Raw genomic sequence first — 11,189 nt, forward strand, 5'->3', positions numbered from 1 at the left:
AACAGTTCATTCAATTATTTTGAGTAGATTTTGTCCTTGTTTAGCATGTGCTATTGCTACTATAGACATACAAAGGACAACTTTTCATTTTTGTGTTCTATTTGTTCATACTGTTATTAAAACTGGTAAACCTACTCAGCATTACATGATTGTTGATAATCGTTATACTCTTAAATCAGCGGGTTGTAGACCCCTGCGTTGGTGAGTGTGGTGCGACACCCCATAAGCGCCACACACGTACACGCAGGGGCGGACTGGCCATCGGGAATACCGGGGACATCCCCGGTGGGCCGATGGCCGAAAATATAAATCCAACGGCCCATCACTATGATGTACCGGCCCACGCCCATCATCGCATCAGCCCTACAATGGTTGAAACAGCGGCACAAGCGTAATTTTCTCCAAGAGCTATGCCTATCTATTCGCACTGACTGCTTTTATACTGCTACTCGCAATCGGTCTTCACACTCATGGTGACTATTTTTGTGTCTTTTAATATGTGTTTTACAGACTTCGGAAGTCCAAAGTAAGAAAAGATCTCCACCTTATTAATAAACACCTCTAAATTGATTCTTACACAGCCGAAGTGTAGAGAATTTGGATTTGCATACATACACGCAACGCGGCACCCAGTTATACGCATGCGCACAACCCATGAGGCCCAGCTCTTCGTTGCCTTCGTTGTTTTGGAGAGTGCGAGAGCATGCCGTCGGCACCAAAACGAAAAGGTGGAGCTGAAAAGCTAAGAGATAAAAAGAAAAAATGTCTGGAGAAAGGTGCCTCAAAACATTTAAAAATATCAAATTTCTTTGGAAAACCACCGACTGGTGACAGTGAAAAGGTAAGATGTGGCGTTGACGTTGCCAAATGTGAGCTTTCTATTCGCAGATGAGGTAACGTTCCCTACAGCTAGCCTTGCATATATAGACCGTTATGATCTGGTAAAATAAGCAAGCTGGTGTTGTTGTTAACATCTAGATTATCTATTTTAACATGTTAGCCGTAGTCACTGGCTTACAATTGATGAGCAAGCTATCCATGGTGGTAGTTGTAAATAGGACAATCTTATAATTTCTATTAACCTGTGACAAATAAGTTAACCAGCTAGTTTGTTATGCTAAAATCTAAAATTATAAATAATGTTTATATGTTATCTAGATTGTTAATATGTTATGTAGAGGCGTTGACTTGGCCAAGTATAGCATGCATTTCACAACATATTAAACAAAATGTTAATATGTTATCTAGATTGATGATTCAGCTGCTGGAAGCAGCAGCCAGGGGCATGAGAGCCAAGATAAGAGCCAGGGTACAACGTACACCGTAAGTAACACTTTAATATACCAAGTACAAAAATAGTGTATTTCAATTGAGCAGATGTATTAAGATAAAGTCAGATTAACGAGTTATTAACGACGCTGCAAACCCATTTTAACGACGTCAATGTTTTTCTCGCGAGATTAACGTTCCTTTTGGTCAACAGGCTTGTCTACTTTCTATTGGTAACCTAACTGTTAAGGTTCATTGTTTCTTAAATAAGAGGCCTGGCGATGTTCACAGCAAACTTGAAAAAATGAATTATTAAGCCATGGTTTGACTGCACTATAGGCTGAGTCTTTGTGAAATGTGCACTTTATAATTATATTTTGTAGCGCCCTGTTTGGCAATGTTGTTTTTCAATAAAATAAAACATTTGCATAAAGCAAGCCAATCCACTTTTCCATGTTGATAAGAGCATTACAATAATAGGGACATTCAAAAATTGCGATTAATTGTGTTTAAATATTTTAATAGTTTGACTCATTTCAAGTATATTTATCTAATACACATTGAGTGTACTAACCAATAGTGGAAAGTTAATTATAAAAAAGTATTCTTAGTACACTTAAATGTAATGTTTATTAAGTGTAGTTTGCTGATAGTGTTGTGTCAATGGTTTAACATACTAACATGATAAACCCTATTTACCACTCACGTAGGCTGAAGATGACAGTGATAGGGATATCAGCCAGGATGACAGAGAAAGTCAAGGCCAAGAGGATAGGGATAGCAGCCAGGATGACAGAGAAAGTCAAGGCCAAGAGGATAGGGATAGCAGCCAGGATGACAGAGAAAGTCAAGGCCAAGAGGACAGGGATAGCAGCCATGATGATAGAGAAAGTCGAGGCCAAGATGACAGGGATGATCAAGGGCAAGAAGACACAGAAAGTGAAGGCAAAGATTTTGATTATTTCACCAGGCCGAAGTCAGACACATTTGACCACTTCTTCCGTTTTCACCCACAGCAGAAGGCAGACAAGGCTGTAGTGCAGAGAGCTTTTTTTTGTAAAGACGGCACAAACAGAAAATGGCTTTCATACAGTCAAGAAAAGAAGCCCTCTTCTGTTCCCTTTGTCTCGCCTTTGCTAATCACACAGAAAGCAGCACGTTCATCACTGGCATGTCCAACCTCACACACATACACCAGAGAGTTGAAGAGCATGAGAAGAGCCAACTACACAGAGGTTGCGCTGAGGCATATTTTCTCAGATCTTCAAGAAGCACGATCCAGGACCTTCTCATGGGACCTCAGATGTCACTTCACAGAGAGCAAGTCCGCAGAAGGCGACAAGTGTTGGAGCGCATTATAGATGTAATAAAGCTCATCGGCAAAAGAGGTTTGAGCTACAGAGGCAGGCAGAAAGAGGCAGCATACACACTGGATGACGACACTATTGACCATGGTAACTTTTTGGAAATAACAGTTTTACTGGGAAAATATGATGTTTGTCTCAAGGAACACCTCACTCTCTGCATCGAAAAGAGCAAGCAGATTCACCAGTCTGGTTCAACAAAAGGTAGAGGTGCCCTTGTCACTCTCCTATCCAAAACGACCATCGACTACATCATCACCACCATTCAACGCCTCATGAAAAGTGCCATCGCTGCTGAAGTCCGGAAATCTGGAATGTACTCGGTCCAGATCGACACCACACAGGACATCACAGCCCATGATCAGTGCTCTGTTGTCATACGGTATGTGACAGACACTGTTCATGAGCGACTAGTTGCTGTGACCAGATGTGAGGCTTCCACTGGGCAGTACTTTGCCCAACTTGTGAATGGCGTGCTGGTGGCCATGGATCTGGATGTGAAGCAGTGTATTGGGAATTCCACCGATGGGGCCTCCAATATGCAAGGCCAATATAAAGGCTTCTCTGCATTGCTCTCTGAAAAGTGCCCAACACAAATCCATGTGTGGTGCTATTCACACATATTAAATCTTGTGCTGACAGACACAACACAGTGTGTGCTGGCAAGTGGCTCTCTTTTTTCTCTTATGAACCACATCGCTGTCTTCTTCAGAGAGTCCTACCAGAGGATGAACATCTGGGAAAAGGAGAGCAAAGACCCAAGACGCAGACGTCTCACCTCTATAGGAGAAACGCGCTGGTGGTCCAAAGATGCTGCTCTGACGAAGGTGTTTGGCTCTTTTGGAAAGCCAGACGGGGCCCTGTATTTTGATGTCCTTCACACCCTCTCAGCCATTCAAGATGGAGAGACCATCAATGCCACGGCGAGAGTAAATGCCCAGGGATACATCGGCCAGCTTCTAAAGTATGAAACTATACTAACAGCTCAGATCTTCCTGCGAATTTTCCAGGTCACTTCACCAGTTTCAAAATATCTTCAAACCAGTGGAATGGACATCCTGACAGCTCATCGGATGGTTGCGACTGCAGAAGCAGAGCTGAAAGAAATGACCAGAGATTTTCAGAGCATCAAGACAGCAGCCGACAAATTCATCCAGTGGGCCAACTATAAAATTGGGGAGGAGAGTGAGGAGACTGAGCTGGAGGTGGAGACCACTCTGCCACAGAAACGGGGAAGAAGGAAAAAATCGATGCCTGGAGAGAGGTCCCGAGATGAGGCTGTGACAGATGCCGAAGCATCATACAAGATTGAGGTTCACAATCGAATAATGGACACAGTCGCAGGAAGCATGCACCAACGTTTCCTCAAGAATGGCACTTTGTATGCTGATCTGGCACTTCTGGACCCAAAAAACTTCAGCCAGGTTATATCCTACGGCGAAAGTTTCCCAGAGGCAGCACTTCAAGAGCTAAGCAAATGTTTGCTGCCATTTGATGACAGAGCAACAGAGGCAGAGTTACAGAGCGAACTCAAAAGTCTGGCACGACAATGGGATAGGCTGAAGTCATCAGTATTTGATGAATACACAACAAAGACAACAGAACCCGGGCCAGAGGATGCTGAAGATGAGGCAGAGATAGTGTACAAAAAGTGCTCATCTTGCAAGGACTGTCCAATCTGTTGCTACCGAGTTCTGAAGCAGTACAACCTCCTGACAGATGCATACCACATCATAGGCCTTGCATACAGGTTCCTGCTTACCCTCTCTGTCACACAGGTAGCATGTGAGCGAAGCTTTTCAACCCTGAAATACATAAAAAACAGGCTCAGGAGCTCACTCTCTCAACAGCACCTGGAGGCTTTTATGTTGATGGCTACTCAAACAGATGTTTTGCAGATGCTGGACAGTGAGAAAATCATTGACGGTGTTGCAGAAAAGAGTGAGCTGCTGCAAAAACTACTCATGTAGTTTCATCATTTTCATTTTATTCCATGTGTCCATCCAGGCAAATTGGTGGATCCAAATGTTATTAAAAAACAAACATACATATATGATGTAATTTCTTTGAAATCATCCAAAATAATGTTAAGTGTATGGGTATTTTTCCCAGAAGGCCACTGACTGTTCGATACGCGCGATCCATTGAGTGGGCAACGCGGCTACTTAGTGGGCCGCGCGCCGTGTATTGAGTGGGCCGGTCTGACAGAAACTCCCGGGCCACTTTTTTCCCCCAGTCCGCCCCTGCGTACACGTACCGGTGGGACGGGTTTGTACGAGGCTGGGAGGGAATCATCACAGTATACCCACTACAATAAAATAGACTACACCACTGACTTAAACATATTCAAGACACCTCGTTTGACCCTTTACCCCAACGGGAAGATATGTTAATACTTCTATTGGATTGATTCAGCTATTTTATTTGGTTTTTTTCAACGTTTTGCAATTCAATAGCTTTTGGGTCACATGGCCACTAATCACTATTTGATTGTTCACCAACTACTATAGAGGTAAATTGATAAAGGCCCTGTGTTTGGTTCCGTCTCCAGATTTTTGTTTCCTCAGTATTTATAATTAATTGTTCGAACTTAGTGTGTTTTAATTTTATTTAGCATTTATTAAAAAAAATTATGATTCTTTATGCTTTCCTATAGGGCAATGTGTGTAGTAGATCCGGTACAACTCAATCCATAAGAATGTCCAATTGATGTGCAATTGCTTCCATTGAATGTAGGATTCATAGTAGTTGGGGTGGGGGAAGGGCAAGTGGCTGCTGTTGTGTCAGGCAGCACCAGTTGGGTGCAGGGGGGGAGGGCCCCTCCGATGGGCCATCACTTAAGGCTGAGCTGAAGGCAGAGATGCACCAAAGTATTCTCCACTGCTGAACTCTGACTCACAGGCCCAGTCCAGTGTTGAAAATACATAAATTATGTGTTTACTTGTATTGTATGTATTATATATATTTTTATAATAAATAAATAATAGAGAGGGGGGGCCTGCCCTCGGGGTCCGACCGGGCCAAGTTTCGGTGCGGAGGTCCCAGTTAGGCCCTAGAATAATGTATTAAAATTTCAGGGCGGTAGGACCTTCCTATCCCAAAAACAGTTTTTCCACCACATTCTGAACCATTAGGTCTTGCAGGCTACACTTCTGAGGGGCTTTGTCCAAATGACACTCCATTTGGGAAAACCTTTTTTTCTCTAAGGGCTAGAACTCCAAATCTCGGATATGTCGTTCACGGGGCCCCGGGAAATGTGTGTAAACATTTTAGCATCCCTAGCTATCTCGAAAAGGTCGGCAAAGGGGCGTGACCTCCAACAGTACAGTAAATGTACATAAGACAGAGGTTAGTTTCTAGTCCCCATTTTTTGTGGGATGGAGGTGTACATTTGTGGCTAAAGGTGTGTAGACACAGCTGGCCTGTGGCCATGTTTTTGAAGTCGGGGTCAAAAGGTCAAAAGGAGCCGGCACCACGCCGCTTATGAGACAACAAAAAGTTAATGTGTGTTTCTCTCATAACTTTTTGTCATTATTAAAGAGAGGCCTGATTCTCAGATATGCATGTTGGATGGCTAGGGTGTAGGTCTGGGAAGAATTTCAGGCCAAAATCTTGCAAGCGAGCCGCTGGGTGAGTTCTAACGAGATGGAGCACTTGCTGAGTCATTTCCTGTAGTGCTGGAGCCACAGGTTGAAGCGTATGCGTCCTTTGAGACCCCCTTTGATATATAAGAGACCCTATACAGCTTACTTAAATGTTGTCGACTCAGTCACCTATTGCATCACTTCCTTTAGGGCTTCGGCCTCCTAATTGATCATTGTAGTAGGCTATAAATAGGGTGACCAGATTTGAGTTTGTAAAAAAGAGGACACCTTGTCGCGGGGGGGGGGGGGGGGGGGGGGGGGGGTGGTGGTGTATAGCATGCCGCACCATGACCATGACCATGTGAATGCATACAAATGTCACAAATGAAATGACAATATGAACAAAATTGCAAAGTGCAAATGTAAAACAAATCTTTTTTGTGGCATTTAAATGTGTCAATAATGATAACAAATAAAACATTCTAAATAATAAATTCTTTATATGGCCACATTAAAATAAGAAAATTAGAAACTTTTCAGTCCTCCTCATATATTAAAGCAATAATGATAACAAATACAATATTCTAAATAATAAATTACTTTTTTTTTTTCTTTAGTTCGTCCGTGAACTTACATTTACGTTTAGGCATGGCTGCAGATGTAATGTGCTGTTGTAAACAGAGTGGAAGCGGCAAGGTGCTCAATGTTGCCAGATTGGAAATGGCAAAGTAACGTACCAAAGGCTCAAAATGGTCGTATTTGGAGGATAATTATCGTGGCTCTGGCAACCCTGAGATCGGTCGCCCAATGACAGACTCTCTCTACAGTCAGCTCGCGCAAGAAGGTGGAACGTAAGGGAGATACCATTTCCAGAACTTGGAAGGCCGTAATAACCATAGACATATACAATGGTAATAACTAGTAGGTTATGTGAAAGACCCAGAAACACAAATATGCGACGAGGCAAAAAAAATAAAATAAAATAAAATAACAATAATATATATTTATTTTTTTTTGCGACGAGGCAAAATACCGGACGTTTTTGGAATCCCTGCCGGACGCATTTTTTAGGTCTCGAAAAGAGGACATGTCCGGGAAAAAGAGGACGTCTGGTCACCCTACTATAATTGAATGCCCTCTTTCATATATATATGATACCTCCACCACTGGGACGTGGCAACAATTCTCCAAATCCATATGGGGAGGGGGGGATGCTTGTGGACAGTAGGGGTTTACCCTAGACATAAATATGAAGTAAAATCAGGAGAAGGAATGACCTCTCACAAATATTTATTGAATAAATTGTTTCAAATAACCCTCCCTCGTTAAATCAATGAGCTTGGTGTTTTGCTTTCAAAAATTAGTTATAGAAAAAGTCTAAACTGCAGAAAATAAACACATCCAAGCTGCCTTTTAAGGATACCTTGGAATATCTGTCTATTTTTCAACCATCGGACCCTAGTTTACGACAAAAACAACCCAATTGACGGCAGCTCCTTTGCCGCGTGAGCCACGAGTATTAGAGGGGGCGGTCGATAGCAACCACCATAGCAACCATGACGGTCAAGTGACTGGATTCAGCCCCGTTGAAAAAAATAGAATAGCCTACCTCCCTACACACTCAGTAGTAGATTAATGATATTTAAATTATTATGACCATGAAGTCTTTATTTGCATGGGTTTACATTTCGTTGTGTAGCATGGAAAAATCGGAGAAACACTCCCATTCAGAATGCATTGGTTTACACTTCGTTCTTTGGAGCACGGTTATTTTTATTTATTTATTTATTTTCAGTTTTTGAGGAGTTGAGGATTTTTCTGCAATAATCCAAAATCCATTGGAAAACCCGTTGGCTTTTTGTCAAGGGAACCGAGGGCGACGCTCACTTCCTGGTCTGCCAACATACGTCATCCCTCTCTACCACTCTATACTGTAAAAACACATGTTCAAGATGAATGATAATGCATTAATTTATTCTTTATTCTGCCATAGTAACACGGTAAATAAATGGCAAAAATAGGCTGAGAACGAATTCGTATTTACGATATTGTAGCGACCCTGGGACAGTTAAATAGTTTGTGTGTTATGTGTTGCATTGTATTTCGTTGTCCGTTATGCCAGTTGTTCTGTGTGCATGTATTGTAATGTTCTTCTTGTCAATCAGTGTGGGGGCGAATCATTAGGTCAGCTGGGGGAGGGCCTTGGAAGAACACGAGGGTGGGGGCCTGCACATGAGTGAGACCGTGTTGGGGGTTGCCGGGGTAACCGGGGTTTGTTTTGGGTGGGATTTCTGCCGTTGGTTACGGGTTTCAGTGACCTGGTTTTGGTTCATTAAAAGTTCCTTCAATTACTAATGACTCGACATCGTTATGTCACCGGCGAGGTCATTACAATATGTTCAATAAAACGTAATCACGGACAAAATACGTTTTTTAGACAAACGTAATTGAGAATGCCAAATAGTTCTCTGGGAACGTAATTTTGATGAGAAAGGGTTGCTCTGTCAGTTGTCAAAAAAAGCGCACGGACGTGGCCTCTATAACAACGACCTCAGCGTCAGAAACTGAAGCCACTCCGAGCGCGTCGATTTCTGACGAACGGTCAGTGACTTTTGCTTCAGTTTCTGACGCAAAAGGGTACCCTTGCGCTGCTTTTTTCGACGCATGGGGTTTTCAGCAGCCATCGGGTCCCCCGTCAAAGGGTTACATTGTAACTAGTTGAAAACCCCATGCGTCTAAAAAGGCAGCGCAAGGGTACCCTTTTGCGTCAGAAACTGAAGCAAAAGTCACTGACCGTTCGTCAGAAATCGACGCGCTCGGAGTGAGAATGTGTTGGTCTGCAAGCAGCGGCTCAGATCAGACGTGACCCCACGTGGGGGACCCTAACTTCTCCTACGCTGTCATTGGCTGAAGAAGTCACCAAACATGCACTCAGAGTTACCACCACATGAGTAGAAGCCATACTGTATGGTAGAAGCCCATTGGTGATGATTAAGCAGGATTTCGTTTGTATGAGTCTATATTTTGTTTTATTTTGAAATTCCTCCAGACAAACGTTAACTGCAACAAAAACATTTTACAAAATAAAATTTGGTTATTCTATATATTAATATTTTTTTAATTGTGACATTTTTGTTTTGTTTTACAAATGACAATGTTGTACTCAAATTAATGTCATGTATTAATACATTTATACTTTTAGCATGCAAAAATGCATTCCAAATAATATGGAAGAATTATCCTATCTTTATTCAAGAGCATAGATTTTCAGTTTGAGAGCATGATTTCATTCCTTTTCAGACAGATTTATTCTCCTTGCGCTCACATTTTCTGCTCGTACTTGGATGTCTGCTGCTTTCTTTCAAAATGTGTGCTTGAACTCAAAAATCACATGCTTGTGCTCACATTTATTCTGCCTGCACACAAAACTTTCGCTCGCATTCAAATATGTCCTGTGCGCGCTCAGATCTGAAGTCTGCACGCTCTGATCTGAAGTCTGCGTGCTCAAATCTAATGCGCTCACACTCAGAACACGCAATCCCCTCAAGTTGAGGAGTCTGCTCAGAAGACTCAAGGCTGTCCCTCCCTGCTCTTAAAATATTGTGTTTCACCAGCCAATAGGGAGACAGCTAGAGTGTGGACCAATCAAAGGACGGATGCCGCCTTGGGTGCGTTCCTTTGCACTTTTTTGAGTGCTCTGTATATGGTCTGTTTGTAAATATATATATACCATATTAGCCAGCTATTTGAATCGTCACTTATCACTTATCGTCACCCATCAAAAAGTACAGGTCTGAGCGACACCAAACCCACACCTTTCTGCTCATTCTAGACCGCTGAACGACATATAAAAAAATCAGACTTCTACAGCTTTCAGAAAACAATTTGCCTGAAACTGGCCAGCTGTGTGAGAGGCTATGAGAGTGTATGCACCTGACACCCTCTTGAATTTGACTTTGTGAGACATCCAATTAAGAAAACTAAATGACTTGAGAGGTTTATTTTTTGTATTCTTGTATAGGGGCCCGATCGCATCCTCTGTGCCGAATATGGGGTCTTTAGGGTGACAGGGGACCACACAGGTCCCTATGAGACACTTACGGAGGGAAAACTGCTTTTCTTTAATATTTAATAAACTATTTGAGCCAGAAGGCTGAAACTTTAGTATGTGCATCGTGACGGGCAGTGTGACGAGTGTGCCGAGTTTCGGACCCGAGCGACCTTCAGAAGTATCAAAGGTCAGGGGGTCAGGGGGTATCTGGCAGAGGCCTAATCCTGAGCTTAACTATTTAACCCTTGACCTCACCCTAACCCTGACCATTTTTTAATATGTTGCTCAACAGAGGGTTTCGTGCATGGATTCTTTGGTCCTGTTGCAATACGACCACCGTAGAGCTACTTAGCTTTCCAAAAGGTCTACTGGCTTGAGATTCGAGGTCATTAATCTATGACCAAAATAAAGTTCACGCACCAAGTTTCAAGTCATTTGGTCCATTTTTGTGCAAATGGCAAGCACTTGATGTTTCCAAAAGGCGATTACTTGCAGGCCCGCCCATCAAAAAGTACAGGTCTGAGCGGCACCAAACCCACACCTTTCTGCTCATCCTAGACCGCTGAACGACATATAAAAAAGAAGTTCTTCAGAAAACAATTTGCCTGAAACTGGCCAGCTGTGTGAGAGGCTATGAGAGTGTATGCACCTGACACCCTCTTGAATTTGACTTTATGAGACATCCAATTAAGAAAACTAAATGACTTGAGAGGTTTATTTTTTGTATTCTTGTATAGGGGCCCGATCGCATCCTCTGTGCCGAATTTGGGCAAAATCTCCACCTAAATCTCCACCTAAGAAGAAATATTTTTTCAATATTTCATAAACACTTCGAGCCAGGAGGCTGAAATTTGAGTATGTGCATCTTGACCTGGTGTGTGAAAAGTGCGCCAATTCAAATGGCCTATTCAAATCGAAGAA

The 11,189-nt window shown here is 42.6% G+C and overlaps 1 protein-coding gene across 1 annotated transcript; it reads left to right on the plus strand.

Moving 5' to 3' along the window:
- Positions 1–2,385: 2,385 nt before the first annotated feature.
- On the plus strand, positions 2,386–4,994 carry LOC130393390 (uncharacterized). The gene is made up of 2 exons (XM_056604066.1): positions 2,386–4,599; positions 4,746–4,994. Exons 1-2 carry the CDS (start codon positions 2,441–2,443, stop codon positions 4,822–4,824), a joined length of 2,238 nt encoding a protein of 745 aa, XP_056460041.1. The 5' UTR covers positions 2,386–2,440; the 3' UTR covers positions 4,825–4,994.
- Positions 4,995–11,189: the final 6,195 nt, after the last annotated feature.

The sequence above is a fragment of the Gadus chalcogrammus genome, chromosome 12 (genome assembly GCF_026213295.1).
Source record: "Gadus chalcogrammus isolate NIFS_2021 chromosome 12, NIFS_Gcha_1.0, whole genome shotgun sequence".
Lineage (NCBI taxonomy): Eukaryota > Metazoa > Chordata > Actinopteri > Gadiformes > Gadidae > Gadus > Gadus chalcogrammus.